The 21253-nt window shown below is 40.1% G+C and overlaps 1 protein-coding gene across 1 annotated transcript in view; it reads left to right on the forward strand.

Moving 5' to 3' along the window:
• Positions 1-21253, forward strand: part of LOC127977510 (endoplasmic reticulum metallopeptidase 1-like) — a 38539-nt gene that overhangs the window by 507 nt on the left and 16779 nt on the right. The window contains exons 2-9 of the mRNA XM_052582392.1: positions 865-1148; positions 3436-3563; positions 3765-3870; positions 8743-8889; positions 9158-9250; positions 17055-17267; positions 18886-19139; positions 19833-20007. Coding sequence (XP_052438352.1) covers positions 865-1148; positions 3436-3563; positions 3765-3870; positions 8743-8889; positions 9158-9250; positions 17055-17267; positions 18886-19139; positions 19833-20007 — 1400 coding nt within the window. The remainder of the gene's footprint in view (positions 1-864; positions 1149-3435; positions 3564-3764; positions 3871-8742; positions 8890-9157; positions 9251-17054; positions 17268-18885; positions 19140-19832; positions 20008-21253) is intronic.

The following is a 21253-nucleotide window of genomic DNA, read 5'->3' on the forward strand; positions in this document are numbered from 1 at the left end:
AAATTAATCATGTGGAAATCCTTTCCATGATTTTTTTTATGTTCATTCAAAGAGTATTTTTTTTGAGTGTATGAAAAATCAACTTTAAAGCATTAATAATATCTGTTTACTGGGTTTTAATAAACAAGGAAGCATTAAAAGAATCTGAAGGGATAATAAAAGATTAATTTTAGTGACCAGTATTGTTTTTAATTTCAAATAGTAAATATCTCTAGCAACATACAAAATGTCACATGAAGGTCTTTAGTTCATTGCATTGTATCGTTTAAATAAGAAAGAAAAAAGATCTTCCAATGTTTATTTTTACATATCACACAGCAAATACTGTATCTCCTCTAATGATGCATAAAGTTGGCATTAAATGACAATTCATGTTTCCAAATGAATGCTATTCACCTCATTGAAAATGTTTCATAAATTCATAAAGAATTAATAGAATAGAATAGTGTATTCATCTACAGCGATATCATTGACTTGATTGCAAATAAATGCACAGAAACTATTTAAACTGAACAGAGATGACATAACTGAATTCAATGATGAACTTCCTTTAACTATCATTTTGCATTATTGAGACACTGTTTTCCAAATGAATGTTGTTCAGTGCTTTGACGCAATGTATTTTGTTTAAAGCACGATATAAATAAAGGTGATTGATTGATTGATTGATTAAGATAGGATAGGAGAGAATACTAAAATAGTCTTTATTGTCATTATACACAGATACTATGAAACTCTTTTTGGATTCTCCGCTTCAATTCAATAACTCAACAAAACCCATATCTGTAGATAAATAAATAACAAGAGAATAAGGGCAGTACAAAGTCCATAGCACATCTGTAACACTCTTCTGTTGTGAATCAGGAAGCACCTGGAGCGGATCACCAGCATCGGGCCGAGGACCGTCGGGAGTCCAGAGAACGAGATCACCACAGTCAACTACCTGCTGGATCAGATCGAGCAGATCCGGTCTGAGAGTGAAACCGGACCTCACTTCATCACGGTGGACATCCAGAGGCCCAGCGGCTGCTTCTTCTCCAGCTGCTACGACCGTGTAACCAACATCGCCGTCAAACTTCAGCCAAACACCACCGCACAGCACTTCATGCTTGCAAATTGCCACTTTGACTCGGTGGCCAACAGCCCCGGTGCGTTTCTAGATCATTTCATCAACGCTTCAGTGACCCCTCTGAGTTTACAGTGGGTACGGAAAGTATTCAGACCCCCTTAAATTTTCCACTTTTTGTTATATTGCAGCCATTTGCTAAAATAATTTAAGTTCATTTTTTCCTCATTAATGTACACACAGCACCCCATTTTGACAGAAAAACACAGAATTGTTGACATTTTTGCACATTTATTAAAAAAGAAAAACTGAAATATCACATGGTCCTAAGTATTCAGACCCTTTGCTCAGTATTTAGTAGAAGCACCCTTTTGATCTAATATAGCTAGTCTTTTTGGGAAAGATGCAACAAGTTTTTCACACCTGGATTTGGGGATCCTCTGCCATTCCTCCTTGCAGATCCTCTCCAGTTCTGTCAGGTTGGATGGTAAACGTTGGTGGACGGCCATTTTCAGGTCTCACCAGAGATGCTCAATTGGGTTTAGGTCAGGGCTCTGGCTGCCATTCAAGAACAGTATTTTAGCTGTGTGCTTAGGGTCATTGTCTTGCTGGAAGGTGAACCTTTTAGTCCAGTATATCCCTGTACTTGGCCGCATTCATTCATCCAGTCGTCCTGTCCCTGCAGCTGAAAAACACCCCCACAGCATTATGCTGCCACTACCATGCTTCACTGTTGGGACTGTATTGGACAGGTGATGAGCAGTGCCTGGTTTTCTCCACACATACCGCTTAGAATTAAGGCCAAAAAGTTCTATCTTGGTCTCATCAGTCCAGAGAATCCTTCGGGTGTTTTTTAGCAAACTCCATGCGGGCTTTCATTTGTCTTGCACTGGCCACTCTGCCATAAAGCATTGACTGGTGGAAGTCTGCAATGATGGTTGACTTTCTACAACTTTCTCCCATCTCCCGACTGCATCTCTGGAGCTCAGCCAAAGTGATCATTGGGTTCTTCTTTACCTCTCTCACCAAGGCTCTTCTCCCCTGATAGCTCAGTTTGGCCGGACGGCCAGCTCTAGGAATAGTTCTGGTCATCCCAAACGTCTTCCATTTAAGGATTCTGGGGGCCACTGTGCTCTTAGGAACCCTAAGTGTAGCAGAATCTTTTTCTAACCTTGCACAGATCTGTGCCTTGCCACAATTCTGTCTCTGATCTCTTCAGGCAGTTCCTTTGACCTCATGATTCTCATTTACTCTGACATGCACTGTGAGGTGTAAGGTCTTACAGACAGGTGTGTGGCTTTCCTAATCAAGTCCAATCAGTCTAATAACAAATGAAGGTGTAGAACCATCTCAAGGACGATCAGAAGAAATGGATAGCACCTGAGTTAAATATATGAGTGACAAAGCAAAGGGTCTGAATACTTAGTGTGATATTTCAGTTTTTCTTTTTTAATAAATCTGCAAACATTTCTGTCAATATGGGGTGCTATGTGTGCATTAATGAGGAAAAAAAAGAACTTAAATGATTTATCAAATGACTGCAATATGACAAAGAGTGAAAAATGTAAGGGGGTCTGAATACTTTCCGTACCCACTGTTTATGCTTTAATGGAGTTATGCTTCTTCCTTAATTCATCCTTCAGTTTCTTTGAGAATCTCAGTCACATCTCATTCAAGATAAATTCAATGTTGATTTAAATATCAACATGATGCTACTCATGTCTTGCAGTGAGTATTATGAAGCTCATTAGTGAGAGTTAATGAAATGTAATTGCTCATAAGTTGCTCTTTTATAACTTCTAAGACTTAAATGAGATGTAAATGAGAATTGAATTAAGTGCCTTCATCTCAGCTGTTTCTCCTTAAGTAGGGAAATAAAAAAATTTAACGTTTTAAATGAGCCTCTCGCCATCATTCAGTGATCATTCAGACTCTAGAGCGGTGAAATGAATGTGGAGATCATTAGATAAGAAGTTATCTAAAGGCAGTCTGTCCTGTGTCAATCCCAATCATTAGAAAACCGGGAAATGAAATCTCAGTAACATTAATGTTTAAGTGTTCCTGTGGCTTGGTGGTAGAGCATTGCATTGGCAGTGCAAAAGGTTGTGGGTCCGATTCTCAAGGAACATGTGTTGGGTAAACAAAGTTAGCCTGGATGCACTGTAATTTGCTTTTGATAAAAGCAGATAATTTGATTGCCATGCTTAAATTGTATTGTATAAATTGGTTTTATGTATTTGTAGTATGCTTTATTTTTTTCTTTGAGTCATCTTTCTAGATCTTGGTGAATAATGACACATGTATGTTTATGTGTGTGTGTGTGTGTGTGTGTGTATGTGTGTGTGTGTGTGTGTGTGTGTGTGTTTCAGGAGCCAGTGATGACGCCGTTGGTTGTTCAGTAATGCTGGAGATTTTACATTCTCTAGCGAATCTCTCCACACCTCTCAAACATGGCGTTATCTTCTTGTTCAACGGGGCTGAGGAGACCATGCTGCAGGTGAGAGGCCACAGCACAGCTGACCTTTGACCTCAGTGAGCACGTGATCATTTCATTGAAATGTGTTCTGCTGGTTTGATGTGAATCTCTATTACTGACATCATTCATGGTCTCACTGTGTGTGTGCCACAATCACTCCCTGTCACTCACACATACACACTCATGCATGTAGAGGTCGAGTTTGATCTCCATCTCTCTCAGGGTAGTCACGGCTTCATTACCCAGCATCCGTGGGCTCAGCAGGTGCGAGCGTTTGTGAACCTGGAGGCGGCAGGAGTGGGAGGGAAAGAGCTGGTGTTTCAGACAGGTGTGTATCTGAGCTCAACAGCTGCGGTAGAAGAAATCTGCTCTGTTTCTGGAAGAACAAGCGCCACAGATCAGTCGTCATTTACTCACACTAATCCAGCGCTTCTCAACCAGTCAACTCCAGAAGCCAAAATAAACATGGCAGTCAGCTGAAACAATTCAAAATCAAGATATTTCTTATATTCATTCACCCCAGAATTCACATAGCCTTGAAAAACTGGGAGGAGGATGGCCGATTAGACGTTAAAGACGTTCACAATCTACTTTTCAAGCAAATCATAGAGATCGTGATTTTTTTTAGTGTCCTCATAATAGTGTTAAAGGTGACATATCAGGAAAATCTGACTTTTTCAGGTTTTAATTGCTATAATCAGGTCCCTGGTACATCTACCAACCAAGGAAACGTGAAAAAGATTAACCCACTAAAAATGAGCGTGTCTGATTTTGTGACATTGCAAAGGGATCTTTTCATAATATTACCGCCCCTTAATCTGTAAATTTATACCCACGGCGCCGTCATTTTGATTTAGCAAGCGACACCGGTGTACCAGATGCCATGGTGAAAGTTTGAGGAAAACATAGTAAGTGTTTTTTCTTTGGCTGCACAGATGAGAACAGAACACTATCTAGAGTCCCAGGATCAGAGAAAACAACAGAGCAGTGGATGTATTGATTTACAATAAAATACTTCTTTATTGTCAACCATGGTTGAAATTTGTCTTTAACCACACCAGCAAAAAACCAAACACACTTACAGAAACATACTGCAAAACACATAAATGCCATTATACTGAACCACATACCTAACGATAGTTTTACTCTGGTTCCAAACCAGAACAAAGTTGTTAAAGCAACTTTACAGAAAATTACGTTTCTACAATATTTAGTAATAGCTTATAAGTGGTGACTGTCCGTTTGTGCACGTATGACAGGATTTTTCAAAACAATTAATACAAGACATAGTCAGCCAGACGATGAACATTATTAACAGCATTTATTATATGATGCAGTCACACTTGCAGCAATATTTGTTAGTTCTGTATGTTGATATAGGGTATGGATCATCTGAGGTCCTCTTGAGGGTCAGCATCATCTCTTCTGAGGTGTTCTGCATCCAGACTGGAGCTTGTGCAAATCTAGTTGCAAAACATAGAAACAAATAGAGACATCATTAGCATAGCTGATGTTCCGGAAAAAAAGTAAAATGTATTAGTTTAACCCTAGCTAAAGAATAAGAATGCACATTTGATCAGATGCAAATGCAATCACAATTTAAGAAAGCTAAAGCATTTAAGGTCTTATGATGACTCAACAGGTAACCAGTGCAGAGACTAAAATTGGGGTAATATGATTATATATTTTCTTGACCTGGTAAGGACTCTAGGCGCTGCATTTTGGACTACCTGTAGCTTGTTTATTGAAGATCTAAAATAAACATGCAATTTATTTACCAGCATCATTTTCACATAACCAACTGTTTGTTTGTTTTTGTAACTCGTGTGAATTTTTAACGTACATTTCTTTATGAATAAGAACTTAGTTTAGTACTCACATGCTGTGACAGTTTTTTTTTCTATCCATGTGCTTCAGATGTGTGCTCTCAGAAAACCTTATAATAGAAGTTTAAACTCATATGGTATAAAACGCATGAGTTCAGCGGATAAACATGATAATCAGAACCAAAACAGATGTTTTTAGCAAGATGGAGCTGTAATGACACAGCTCTATTCTGGAAAATGGGGCAGTGTGCAGAAGCTCATTTGTATTTAAAGACAAAGGCCCGATAAACAGCGTGTTTCTGCTTCCACTCAAAATAGGCACTTTCAAAATGTTATAATAAATGATCAGTGGAGTATTTTGAGCTGATACTTCACCGACACATTTTGGGTACACCAGAGACTTACAGTATATTACATATTGTAAAAAGGGGCATAATATCTCTACTTTAAAACTACAGCAGTTCCTGCCTGCTAGATTATTGCCTTGTCCAAGTACCCACACTTGCAGCCTTTTGCACTCGATCACTTGACTACTTCAATTATGTATTTCCTGTATTTGACACAAGTGTTAAAGTGAGGATGAAGACCACAAGTGCGTTTACAACTTCTTTTCATTACCTGATGGGACACACTTAAAGTGTTAAAAAATCACAAGTGTTTAAAGATTTGTACTTTGCATTTTAAAATAAACGTTTAAATGTCTGTTCAGTAGTCCCTATAACAGATGACACAATTTAATCTCTGTTGCTTCTTATTAAGTGATAAAAAGCAGTTGGAAATGATGTACAAAATAAGTATAGGCTATCCACTTTTGCACCAATAAAACTTGAAGCACTTTCTTTTACTACCAAATTATATGTAATATCTAATTATTATTAATATTTCACTTACATTGGAAAAGTTACGCGTTATCTCTTGTGATCTTGGCAAAAAGTCTCATGATTTATTTCCAGAACATGATGCATGATGGGATACATGAAGCCTTGAATACCGCTCTGAAGTATTTGTGGATTTAGTGTGCGTTAAGGGCACTGCGCTTTGGCATTTTTAAGAACTTGGACAGTCTTGCACACTTACTTCCTGTCGCGCGCACATGCTCTCAAGTGCCCAATATTTTGCAAGTGTGGGTATTTGGACAGAGCATTTGACTTGACAAATCATATTACGCGTCTCTATCACGTGTCTTTCATGCATGTAATGTATTAAAAACAATTCAGTGTGAGCTAGCCTAGCAATAATAGCATGATGAATTTTAGTTTCAGTTTAGATTTGCATCACATTCCACTCCCCTACAGCAATGCCATAGAATTAATACAATAATTTAAATTGGTCTCGTATGTCCTCAATGTGTGTTTGTGAAGTTTTATCTCAAAATACCCTACAGATGTTTTTTTTTATAGCTTGTTGAAATTGCCACTGTTTATGCATTATCCTCTTTAAATGAAAATGAGCTGCTGCTCCTGCTTCCCTTTTTAGATGACTGCAGAGCTTCAAGAGCTCATGCTCACGGGTATACCACCAGTGTTACGGTTTAACTGGTGGTGACAGTGTTACTGACCTCACATTTCTTCCAAACACAATTTTTATCTACCACATTCCTATTCGTGATCATTCTGGTAGCATGTGAAGGCAGCATTAGTGAAAACAGGCAATAAAACAATTGTAGCTTTAGTAACATTAGCTTTAGCCAAGATGCTCTTTTGAACAACAAAATATGATGTGTGATGTTTACTTTGTCTATATTCTGGACGTTTGCACACAAAGTGTTGTTATTGATCCCTTCAGAAGTAATCTTTGCACAACTCCAGCGCTGAACTGACCCTTGTTTGTGAAGCAGTCTGGTGTAAAATGATTAGCACAGATCCGGTTATTATTTGGGACATTTCTTTCGAAAACTACAGCGTCCTCAGCGGTCTAGGGACTCCTATGTTCATTGGTGAATCCCAAAACACAACACTTGTAATGGCTATTTGGCGCTGACATTGTCTGGAACTGCTCATGTGGAAAGTATGTCTAAGATTTTTTGGGGATTATTAAACAATGAGTGGGTGGATTTTTACCATTATAGGCTGGTTGTTTTCACGCACTGCAGCCACAAAACTGTGTTTGAACACCTTATAAAAGCTATTTGTGGCATTCTATGTCACCTTTAAGTGAATAGAAACAATTTTTTAAGTAAATCAGATGAGTGTCAGTATATTTTATCAGCGCTTTTGGTCTTAGACAGTAGCCTAATAAACATGTTGCTGTTTTTGTCGTAATGTTAATTCAAACAACAAAAGACAAGTGTAACATCAATTTTTGCTCTTGACTGAATAATGTTATAACTTTAATAAGAATGAATGTACATTTGATTCACACAGTGATGTCCTGTTTTAACAATAATCATCATGACAGCTGATTGTTAAATGCAATTTTGTGTTTATTAAATGGCACACATATATAAGTTCATAGCCTCATTCCAGTCTAGATATTCTCAAAAATACCTCTCAAAACTGGGAAGAATTTGTCACAGCATTTATAAGATAAGATAAGATATTGTGAGACTGTGATATATAACTGGGAAAAATGAAGAAGCCTAATTTAAAAAATTTGAAAGGTTATTAAATTAGTAAAATCTTGAAATTTAATTTTATAGCATATTATAATAAATATATTTGTTTCACCCTCTGGTAATATATAAAATATCAGTTAGAAATCGCAAGTAACAATATTCTTAAAAATCCAAATATTTTATCTTTATCCAGTAAATCAGGCATGGCTGGAAATTAAATGTAAATACACCGGTTACAAAGAGCAGGAACCTATAGAATCTTGTTTCCACCACTGAATAAAAAGGATGACATTTATCTCACGTTTCTAACAAAAACGTCAGAAATGTGAGGTAAAATTTATACCTCACAATTGTGACTTTTACCACATTTATGTCTCACAACTATGAGCAAACTAGATAAATAAATGATCTGAATTGTGAGGAAAACTCAGCACAGTTTTGATTACATTACGTTTTGATTGGAAAAACTCCAGGTTTCTATTAATAATAATAATAAAAGAAATAAATATATATATATATATATATATATATATATATATATAACATCAGATGAACCAGAGGAAAAATATTATCCCACATGGAGTTTTGGGAGTCAGAAATATTGAGGATGGCTGATCTTAACCAGATGTGTCTGTTTTGTTTTTCTGTGCAACAGAAATTTTCATCAGTTAGTTAATTTTTCTGTTCATATTCACTTCCACGACATGGAAAAGAACAATGTGACTATTCTGTTATGACTAAACGTGAGGGTTAGTAAAGGAGGTAGAATGACCCTCAGTCATGTGTGTCTGTCATGTCTTTCGGTGTGTGTGTGTTTGAGGTCCGGAGAACCCGTGGCTGGCCCAGGCTTACGCCCGTGCCGCTGTTCACCCGTTCGCCACAGTGGTTGGTCAGGACATTTTCCAGAGCGGACTCATTCCTTCAGACACAGACTTCCGCATCTTCAGGGACTTTGGGAATATTCCTGGTATGCGATAAACACTAAAAAATTTTAATAATAAAATAAAAAGTATGTTAACTAAAACCAGCAGCTGTAGCTGCCAGAACTGTACTGTACAACAATACAGAATTAACAACTTTTACAGATTAAGAAATGTATTTACATTAAAAACATTTTATTAAGTGATGTATTGCTGATGATATTGCTAATGAGAAAACCAGAAGTGTTGACTGAGACTGTCAGACCATGTTTAAGACTTTCTTAAGTGCAAATCTTCCTCCATCTCAAACTGCAGGAATTGATATTGCATTCATAGAGAATGGTTTCATCTATCACACTAAATATGACACTCCTGGGCGAATCCACACCGACTCCATCCAGAGAGCAGGTGAGACGTCTGATTCCTGAGCTACAGCCTCATATGAAAACATTTGGAAATAAAATATCTGCTCCAGAGAGAATGTTTTCATTCAGAAAGTTCTCAGCTGGTTTGTTTAAGATACTCGAGATACTTAACGAAAGAAAATCATACCCGAGACCAGCTGCACTCTCATTATACAAACACAAGCACACTCTCTCGCTAAGTGTTATTGTTCTGATAAGACTAACACTTTGACAAAATCAGAAGTCAGACGTATCAAAAGATGGACACTATTTTAATAAGGTCTTTATGCATAGAAATATTTCTTAGAGCTAGTTTTACTTTAAATAAATCAGGGAAAATGAGTGTGAGAGCACTATAATGCCATAAAAGAGCAGATTTGAGTGTAAATTTCTGCAGGTGATTAACTGACAATGTGCACATTAAAGAACATAGACACAGATCATCTCCATAATGACCAACAATCTACCAAGAGCAGTGCAAATTAGCATATGCTTTAAGACGTGAAATAATGGCACAAATATCAGTTAACTGACCTGTGCAAACATTAGAAAGTCATGTTAAGTGATTTATTTAAATATTTTCCTCCCATAAATGTAGTGTCTGAAAGGGAAACTCCAATAAATGCATAAGGTAAGCCACAAAAATAACTGTCTGTGCCTTTTCAGTGCTAATTTTGCAACGTGTGCCTATAATAAACCCTGACCGTTTTTAAAGATCAAAAGAAAGTTTCTAGTGACACAAGCTTTTAGTACATTTCACAGCTTGTGCAAAAGTGGTTAATGTCAGTTATTAAACAGATTCATCTTTTGACATTACTACAGAAGAGACTCCTTCAGCTTTCGTAATATTATGAAATGTATTTCTGTGCTGCTGAAGTTCAAGACTGGTTTAGTTAATAAACCTAAATTAAAAACCTAAAACTTGTACTTGTACGGCGCAAATCACAAAATCCTACTGGCCTTAATGTATATTGATTACTCATCTCTTCATTCTCTGCTAATGTGTCCACTGCTACATTTACATACTATCACAACAACATTAACTATTTGCCTAAATCTCACAGTCTTTTAAAACATTTCCTCCCTCCTTTGTATTCATTCTCCCCTCCTTCATCAACTCTAACAGCTGACGATTTTAACCACATTCTTTATTAATATTAAATAAATTACGAACCTCAGTGCACAATTTGCCACACCACAACCTGTCAAGCACATCTTACCAGCAAACATATTCATCCTCCTCTTCACTCTCTAATGCAGAAGTCTCTAAACGCATCCTTTCCAATCATCTTACTACAAGTCCACTTGATCATATTCCATCTCATCTACTTCAAGCAATTTCTCCTGCCGTTGTGCACTCACTCACTCACATCGTTAATACATCCCTCCACACTGCTGTTTTTCCCTCAAAATAAAACAGGCTCATATAACCCCACTTCTTAAGAAACCCACTCTTAACTCTTAATTTTTTAGAGAACTACAGACTGGTTATCCGTATACCTTTCATTGCAAAAACAATGGAACAATTTGTGTTCAACCAAGTCTCTACATTTCTCACACAGAACAAACTCCTTGACAGCAACCAATCTGGCTTCAGAAGTGGACATTCGACCGGGACTGCCTTGCTCTCAGTTAATGAAGCCCTAAGACTGGCAGGAGCGGAATCCAAATCTTCAATACTTATCTTGCTGGATCTATCTGCTGCTTTTGATACCTGTGAACCACCAGATTCTCCTGTCAAGCTTATTGGAAAATGGCATCTCAGGAACCGCACTTGGAGAGGTGTCCAAGTCCCAACATCTAGCTACTGGGGAGCCTCCGAGCTCAGTTCTTGGACCACTATTAGGTTCTGTCTTTCAGAAACATGGCTTTTCATATCACTGCTATGTTGATGACACTTAACTCTAACTCTCATTCCATCCTGATTATCCGATGAGAGCTACTCGGATCTCAGCTTGTCTAACAGACATTTCTTGATGGATGACAGACCATCTCCTTCAACTCAACCTGGCTAAGACAGAACTGCTTGTGGTTTCAACAAACCCATCACTTTATAAAAATTTTACCATCCAATCTTCATCCATAACTCCTTCCAAAACAGCCAGAAACCTTGGTGTTGTGATTGATGATAAGTCAAGTCAAGTCAAATCATCTTTATTTATATAGTGCTTTAAACAAAATACATTGTGTCAAAGCAACTGAACAACATTCATTAGGAAAACCGTGTGTCAATAATGCAAAATGATAGTTAAAGGCAGCTCATCATTGAATTCAGTGATGTCATCTCTGTTCAGTTAAATAGTGTCTGTGCATTTATTTGCAATCAAGTCAACGATATCGCTGTAGATGAAGTGACCCCAACTAAGCAAGCCAGAGGCGACAGCGGCAAGGAACCGAAATTCCATCAGTGACAGAATGGAGAAAAAAAACTTGGGAGAAACCAGGCTCAGTTGGGGGGCCAGTTCTCCTCTGACCAGACGAAACCAGTAGTTCAATTCCAGGCTGCAGCAAAGTCAGATTGTGCAGAAGAATCATCTGTTTCCTGTGGTTTCCTGTGGATAAGCTGAATTTCTCAGACCACACTGCTAAAACTGCCGGGTCCTGCAGATTTACTTTATTCAACATCAAGAAGATCAAGCCCTTTCTTTCGGAACATGCTGCACAACTCCTTGTTCAAGCTCTTGTTCTGTCCAGGCTGAACTATTGCAATGCCCTCTTAGCAGGTCTTCAAGCCAGTTCTATCAAACCTTTACAATTAATTCAGAACATGGCAGCAAAATAAATCTTTAATGAGCGGAAAATAATGCACGTCACACCTCTGCTCATCAGTTTGCACTGGCTACCAATAGCTGCTCGCATTAAAATTTAAGGTATTAATATTTACCTACAAAACCACCAATGGATCTTCACCTCTTTACCTAAATTCATTACTTCAGACTTATATGCCCTCTAGAAGATTGCATTCTGTAAGTCAACAGTGTATTTTTGTTACATCTCAAAGAGGCATAAAATCAGGTTCACTGACTTTTTCATTGAAGGGTTTCATTGCAATTATTTCATTAATGACTCACCTTAATTTTGTTCCAAACCTGTAAAACCTCATCTTCGGAACTCAGTTTAAGATATTTGAGATTTAGTCTGAGAGCTTCAGTCCCTCCATTGAAACTGTGTGTACGGCATACTGTCCATGTCCAGCAAGGTAATAAAAACATCATTAAAGTAGTCCATGTGACATCAGAGGGTCAGTTAGAATTTGTTGAAGCATCGAAAATACATTTTGGTCCAAAAATAATAACAACTACAACTTTATTCAGCATTGTCTTCTCTTGGTCTGTTGTAAGTTCGTTCGCTGCAGTGTAGTGATATCCGTTTTGTGAACGAATCATTCGATTTAATCGTTTCTTCTTGAATCAGTTCATTAGTCGAACTGAATCGTTTGAAACGGTTAGCATCTCCAATAAGCATTAATCCACAAATTACTTAATCTGTTAACTTTTTAAATGTGGTTGACACTCCCTCTGAGTTAAAATAAACCAATATCCCGGAGTAATTAATTTACTCAAACAGTACACTGACTGAACTGCTGTGAAGAGAGAGCTGAAGATGAACACAGAGCCGAGCCAGATAATGAACAAAAGATTGACTCATTCTCGAGTCAAGAACCGGTTACATCGGTAACCAGTACACTCAATCAAGAAGCATTTCTGTTGGACGCGTCCGATTTGAGAACCGAGGAGCTGATGATGATGCGCATGTGTGATTCAGCGTCAAGCAGATGGACACAGAGTGTCTGAAAAGAGTAACGTACTCGGTTACTAACGTAACCTCGGTTCCCTGAAATACGGGAATGAGTACTGTGTCGAAGACGCATATGGGAAAAACCCCTTTTTTCTCCTGAACTGAAGCCTTATTCAATCACGCAGTGAAACTGCACAGCCATTGGATCATGCAGTGTTATTAAAACAAACCAATGGCTTGGCCGAAATGGGCGGGGAATCTGGCTATATATTGCCCACTTCGCCACAGGAATTCAGGTTACTTCGACTGAAGCGACGACTGAGTTGTGCAGCCTTTTTAGCATGGCAAGGAATGCAGTACTCATTCCCGTATTTCAGGGAACCGAGGTTACGTTAGTAACCGAGTACGTTCCCTTTCAATACTTCTCTCGTACTGCGTCGAAGACGCATATGGGAACCCAGTTCAATCACGCCATGCTAAGAAGGGAGGACGACCAACGCAATCACACTTGATTTGTTAAACCAAGATATTACAATAGCAACTAGGGGCAGAATAAGCTCAATGAGGTTACGTCTGGCCTAGCCTGATCATCCCGTGTTCGTATCGCCTCAGTACCCAAGGGACCGAGTGCATACGAGTAGAGTTTGAGCCTTGGGCAAGAATGGCCAAGAGGATGCAAATGAGGAACAAGAAGGTTGCCTTCACACAGAAAGTACCCTAGCATGAAGCGCCGGGACGTCTAGATTGTAAAATCTAGCAAATGTGGATGGCGAGCTCTAGCCAGCCACCTCACAAATTTCTGCGATAGTCACACCACTAGACCATGCCCAAGACGAAGACACTGCTCTCGTCGAATGGGCTCTTACTCCAATTGGGCTTTGCAGGCCCAGAGAAGAGTAGACTAGCTGGATTGCATCAACAATCCACCTTGAAAGTCTTTGCTTAGAGACCGGTAACCCTCTGGTGCGGTTTCCAAAGCATGTGAAGAGCTGTTCTGATCGTCTTATTGGCGCAGAACGCTCTATGTAGACTTTTAGAGCCCTCACTGGGCAAAGTAGATTCAGCCCTGGATCCTCCTCTGTGTTTTGTAACGCAGAGAGGGTGACCACTTGTGCTCTAAAGGGTGTGGAGAGCATCTTTGGCACATAGCCATGCCTCGGTTTCAGGACGACCCTCGAGTCATTAGGCCCGAATTCTAGGCAATTAGGGCTTATCGAAAGTGCTTGGGTTTTCGAAAGTGCTCGGGTTTTCACCATGGTCTGAGCACCATGTGGAGAACACAGACCATTTGGAGGCATAGAGGCGTCGTGTAGACGGAGCTCTATCCTGTGAAATTGTGTCTAGCACACGCTCAGGGAGTCTCGCGGGCTACCGTCGAGTGACCAAAGGTGCAGAGACCACTTCTCTGGGTGTGGATGCCAAATCGTCCCGTCCGCCTGAGAAAGGAGGTCCCGTCTCAGGGGAATGGGCCATGGGGCTGCAGTCAGCATCTGCGACAGGTCGGCTATCCAGAGCTGATTTTCCCAGAATGGGGCTACAAGCAGAACCCTGCATCTCTGGTCCCTGACCCACCTAATTACTTGGGGAATCAGAGGAACCGGAGGAAAAGCATAAAGAAGATGGTTGGGCCAGTCCTGGGACAACGCGTCCTCGATCTTGGAAAAATATGTTGGGCAATGAGAGTTGTCTTTTGAGGCAAAGAGGTCTATTTCCGCTCTGCCAAAGACCTCCCATAACTTCTGAACCGTCTGCGGGTGGAGTCTCCACTCTTCTGAGGAGACTCCGCTTCTTGACAGCATATCCGCGCCCTTCTTCAGCTTGCCCGGAAGATGCACTGCTCTCAGGGACCCCAAATTGCTTTGGGTCCATTCCAGCAGTCGCGACGTTAGTCTGAAGAGACGCGTCGATGACAGCCCACCTTGGTGATTTATGTAAGAGACCACCGTCATGCTGTCTGATCTGACCAGCACGTGGTGGCTCTTTAGGTCTGACAGGAAGCTCTGGCAGGCTCGTTTAACTGCAGTCATCTCGAGGCAGTTGATGTGAAGCCTGCTCTCCTCTTTCGACCATTGGCCGAAAGCGGGTTTTCCTTCGCACAGCGCGCCCCAACCCTTGTTGGACGCGTCTGTGGAGATCACTTTCCTTCTGCAAACCATACCAAGTGGAGCACCCCGTTCCATCCATTGCATGTTCCTCCAAGGGGTCAGGGCCGAAATACAGTCCTGACTCACCTTGATATTCAAGCATCCGTGACGCCATGCATGAGGTGGAACACGCGGTTTCAGCCAATATTGGAGGGGGCGCATACGTAGCAGCCTGAGCTCCAGCACCGGTGATGCCGCCGCCATAAGACCCAGCAGCTTCTGGAATGTCTTTAGGGGTCGAGAAGCACCTATTTTGAAAGATGCCGCAAGTCGCTGTAGAGCCGCAGCGCGCTCCTTCACCATTGTTGCCCTCATCGTTACTGAGTCTAACACTAGTCGGCTGGGGGACAGTGAGCTCTTGACAAAATTCACCCTGAGCCCCAGGCATTCCAGAAGGCTGAGGAGCACCCCACGTGTGATTTTCCCTGATCAAGCTAATTAATCTAGTTCTCTCTATTTAAATAATTCCGACTTCGAGGTAGAGTTAGAGTAGAGTCTGGAACAAGTAGTGCCTCCCTAGCTCCAATCATCAAACCAGCATCGACTTTGGAAAGCTCTCCTACGTCTCCTGAGTTTCCTTCATCTCCGCTGGTCCCATCCAGCTCTCCATCATCTCAGGAGTCTCCTTCACCTCCACTGGCCCTTTCAAACCCCCCTTCATCGCCAGAGCGCCCTCCAGGGCCTGCTCCTCCAGAGCACCCACCAGAGCCCGCACCTCCTGAGTGACCCCAGATTCCCTAGTTCTCCCCAAGACCCGTGGCCAAGCTGGCTAAGGTCACAGAGGATCCGCCATGTCCTCCCGAGCTACCAGCTCCACCATGGCAACCCCAACTTCCTGCTCTACCCTGAATGCTCTCCTTGTCTCTACACTGTTTCTGTCCTGCACCAGCCTCCGGGGCCCCTGCCCCCTCACAGATGTTACTATTACTATTGATGCGGGTCGATATCTACAATGTGTTGGTTTCCGTTTAGTTCCAGTTTGCTCCTTTTTAGTTCATCTACATTCATTTAGATCACCTGTTCCCTTGTTTTTAGTTGTCCTCATCACTTGTCTGCCCCTTGTTATCTGCCCTATTTGAGTTTGAGCCCATTCTGTTCTCCCTTGTCCTTGATTAATGTTACGTTTGAATGGTCAAAGTTTGTTTATTAAAAACAATTTTTTCCTACTCCTTCGTGTCCCTCTTCTAAATCCACAGCCACCTGACAGCGTTAAGCTAACTGACACTTTTCATTAGCAGCTCTGTTATTTTGTTATTGTTTGCTCTTTTGTTAGTTTTGATTGCTTCTATTGTCCTTATTTGTAAGTAGCTTTGGATAAAAACATCTGCTAAATGACTAAATGTAAATGTTAATACTTGCTCAGTAAATGCATGTGTCTGTGTGTGTGTGTGTGTGTGTGTGTGTGTGTGTGTTAGATCTGCTCTCTTGTTCTGTAATGTAATGATTGACTTTGACTGTTGTATTGTTTTTGTAAAGCTGCAGAAGAGCAATATAATGAAAGATACCAATGTTCCGTAAGTAACTATGTTTATTAATAAAAATAATAATCAAAATGAATAAGCCATTAGTATTATAAGCAAATAGACCAAAATGAATAAGCCATTAGTATTATAAGCAAATAGACTATTGTATTCAGCTCATGTGCTACACTTATGTTTGCATAACTTTTAAACCTTGGTTTGTCCAATCAGAATGTAGAGCCAGTGCTGTGTGTTTCATGGTATTATAATAATTCTCTGTGGATCAGACGTCACTGATGCTGCTGTAATGTGTCATCCGTCATTCAGCTGTTGACTTAGATTTATAGCTGTGTGAGCACCTTAAACATGAAGCGTGAGGAGAGACCGTTTTTTATACAGTTGGACAAATACTGTATGTATCAGTTGTTTTGCGAATGATGGACTTCATGTTTATCTCTGTCATCAGGCGACAACATCCTGTCCGTCCTCAAGCACTTGGTGATGTCAGATGAACTGGCGGATTCCTCTGAGTATCGCCATGGTACCATGGTGTTCTTCGACATGCTTGGATTGATGATGGTGTCATATCCTGCTCACGTTGGCACTGTTATCAACTACCTGGTGGCTGTCGCCGCGGTGATCTACCTGGGCGGGAAATGCTTGTTAACCAGCAGTGTGGGTACGTAATGGATAACATGACCTAATATGTCTTTTACTAATTGTGTTTGTTTATTTTCATGTTATCACTTAATGTTTAAGACATTTTGTTTATGGGTATTTTTAAAAAGAACACTTCTTTGAACATTTTTGATTTACTATTAAATTTCATGAGACTTATATAATTGATGTATTTTATAATATTTATACTATTCATTATATTTTTGATTTTATTAAAAATAGTATTGTTAAATATGTTAAAATATATTGTTAAAGTATTGCATTGTCTATGTTTATTGATGTTCCTGTGTTTAGATAATTATTTTAATATCTACTAATACTATTTATTTATTAATTTGTTAATTTATTCATTCCCCTTACGAAAGGAAAATATATTTACCAATATATTTCTTAAAATATAGTGTGATATATTGTAATATATTATTTTCCCCTTTTTATTTTCTATTATATATTTGAATACATTGAATAATATATTGATGATACATATAATATATAGGATCTATAAATAATCGATTCCGAGGCGTTGGGAATCGAGAGTCGATTCCAAAGGTTGGAATCGGTTCCATCAAGGGGAATCGACTCCTCATTCAGAGTATTTTTCAGTTCAACAAAGCTTATCTATGGGAGTCTCTCTAACAGAAGGCTACATCCGACAAAGGCTGTACACATTTAAATTCATGAAAATAAACAGAAAGAAAACGAGCCAGACCTGATCATTTGAATTTTAGGATGTAGCCTTTCGTTTCAGAAGCACAGTTCACCTAAGCCATAATTACAACAGTTGTAAGATAAAATATTATTTTCAATTATATATAATATAAACGATTCAGAGGTTATTTTACGGTGGAACTGGCTTGTCCAAAATTTTGAGCGCTGCATGAACGAATAGATCATGACGTCACTGAGGGTCTTGATCTTATTACCATCTAAAATATTTTTTTAAAAACATTTTTATCAGCCAATGATAATTATAAATAATATGTCACAAGCATAGATCAGTGGACGAGAGTGCATCTGATTGACAGAGCTATATCAGTCATTAATGTTCTGGTTATTTTGTTTCAGTGTACGGTTTGTTAATATTGTGCAAAGTATACAAAGTAAACTTCATCATTCAGCTGAACTGTGCACATTTATTGTAGACACTTCATATCTTATTTAATTCATGCAATAAATGCATGTCCCTGCTGAGCTGGGCTATGGCTAATTTCACGGGCAAAGCTGAAAAAACTACAATTTTCGTATCGTCAATTAATTTTTCCAGCGTCATATTATAGGAAGGCTACATTATACGAACTATCCTGCAGTCATCATGGTGAGATTAAGTTCCTTTTAATCCAAAAAAAAAAAAAAAAGAATTGGAAAAGAATTGAAAACAATAGTGAGGAATCGATTCTTGGAATTGATTCCATTCGATTCCAGGTCCAGGAATTGTGGAATCGAAAAGCCCTAATAATATATTGAAAAATATACAAATGATTGCCGCTTTCAATATACTGCAATATATTTTTGTTTCATTAGGGTAATTCATTCTTTTTTCATTAATTATTAATTCATTTCACTCACTCATTCACTTTATTCATTCATTCATTCCTTCATTGAAACACTGAATGTGACAGGGTGTAGGTCGGTGCGTCACATGACCTGTGCAGCTGGCCGGTACATGCGTGATCTGGTGTGCGCGATGTGTGTGCTGGTCTTGAGCTGGATCTTCTCTCTGCTAATGGTTCTGCTCGTGGCTTGGCTCATTATGCTGATGGGCCGCTCCATGTTCTGGTACAGTAACCTATATGCAGCCACCTATCTGTATGGACCCGCCGCTGTTGGCATTCTCCTACTGATCCACACGTTGCTGAAGAACCGCTGCTACAGGGTGAGTGATGGACAAGACACCACACACTTTACTGACACAAAAACTCATCTGTCATCATCACACCAGAAACAATATTCTGTGATTTCAGCCAACTGAAATCTAGAGCTGCAGCTCTTAGTAGCAGGTTTGCTGAAAGGTGTATTGCTACAGCAAAAGCTGCTTTTCCTCCATTGGGCCAAACGCATAGCACAATTGGATATAATTCTTCCGGAATGTTAACGTGTGCTGCTGGAATGCATGTACAGATGTCACCACTCAGGATCGGTTACTCATCTGTTGTCTGGTTGCTAGATTCTCTATAGCCGTGGTAAATGCACGGTTTGGCACAATGTTGAAATAGCAGCTAGAAACTACCACTAACCCACACCCTGACAGACAGATCCTTCAGCAATTATAAAGAACTTTCAACACACCCACTGCTACAAATTGCTGATCTGATGTCACACTTCAACAAATCTGCTTTACCTTACCTAAACACACTTTTTTATGCCAAAGAAGTAGCACTATTTAAACAATAAATCATTTTATTTCCAATCAGTATCATTATTGAAGAGATGATGATGATGATGATGGCGATGAGAGAAATAGAAGCAAATCACCTGAAATTACTGTGTGTGTGTGTGTGTGTGTGTGTGTGTGTGTGTGTGTGTGTGTGTGTGTGTGTGTGTGTGTGTGTGCGTGTATGCGGTTCAGAGCACGAGTCGTGTGGATCTGGCCGAGCTCTTCTTTGATGGCAGTCTGCTGCTGTGGTGTTTTGTGCTGATCTTCTTCACTCACCGTGGATGGGGTTCTGCATATGTGCCCATGATGATGGTGCTGTTCCCGCTTATCAGCAAACTGCTGCTCACAAAGCTCTTCAGAGCCAGAGGTCAGAGGTCACACCACACACACCTGATTCACATCAATTCATCCCGTCTCCACTAGTGGACTGTTATGAGTACAGTAGAGTAAAATCATAAAACCTTGTGTTTTGTTATGTGGAGGGGTTGGGATGGACTCAGATGCAGACGGGAAGTGCCAACACAGGATTTATTGAACAAAAAGGGGAAAACAAAATCCACGAGGGGGAAAACAACGACTAGGGTAAAGACTAAATAACTAAACAGGACTGGGCTGACAAGATAAACAAGGACTCCAAACACTAACTACAAACAAACACTCACGGTAATACAAAGACTTCTTCAAGGATACAGAAACATATAGAGACACATCTGTAGAAACAATCACATATGTGGAACACTCACAAGTAGGAACAGTCACGGTGTGGAACAAACTCAGTGGAACAATTAACCAAAGACAGAGCACACAAGGGGATCTAAATAGGGGAACTAATTAAGACGTCACAAACTAAAGGGTTAGTTCACTTTCAAAGCATCCTAATTGTAATGAACGGTCCGAAGCATGTGTATCCATTTGTAGCACTTTATTGAATAAAGCAAGGTTAACAACAGGCAACGGTCAAACAAGAGTGGCAGGAATGTCAGAGGCAAGATGAAAGCAGAAACTATACTGGGCAGGAGTCAGGGCAACCAGCAAACAATCAAAGTTCTAGGAGGCAAGATCACAAGGGTATGTGGCAGAGAATCAGTGAAGTCAAACTGTCCAGGGTCACACACAGAATAAACTGGTAGGGAAAATGCTCAGAAATGTTGGATGGGGCAAAACAAAACTTTGCAGTGAGTGTGTGTGTGAACGCTGGTTAAATAGTCCAGTGATGAGTCCAGGGGGAACTTAATACGATGGTGAGGGGGGCCTCTGGTGGCCATCTGAGAGAGCCACAGAGGTCTGATCCATGACAGAGCCCCTCCCTTGTGAGCGGCTCCGGACGCGAGGGGCAGTCTGACTCTGCTGCCTTCCACGGGGATGAGGTGCGGATCGAGTTGGATGAGCTTGATGAAACTCAAATGTGAGTGTGGGATGCAGGATATCATGGGCGTTCACCCAAGACCTTTCCTCTGGGCCATATCCTTCCCAGTCGACCAGATACTGCAGCACTCATCCTCTGTGATGGGAATCCAGAATCCTACCTGGTATGCCTCCTTACCATCCATGATTAGGGGAGGAGTACTCTCGTCTGCAACCTCGTCCTGGTCTCTCCTTCTTGAGAGATTGAT

The sequence above is a fragment of the Carassius gibelio genome, chromosome B18 (genome assembly GCF_023724105.1).
Source record: "Carassius gibelio isolate Cgi1373 ecotype wild population from Czech Republic chromosome B18, carGib1.2-hapl.c, whole genome shotgun sequence".
Classification (NCBI taxonomy): domain Eukaryota; kingdom Metazoa; phylum Chordata; class Actinopteri; order Cypriniformes; family Cyprinidae; genus Carassius; species Carassius gibelio.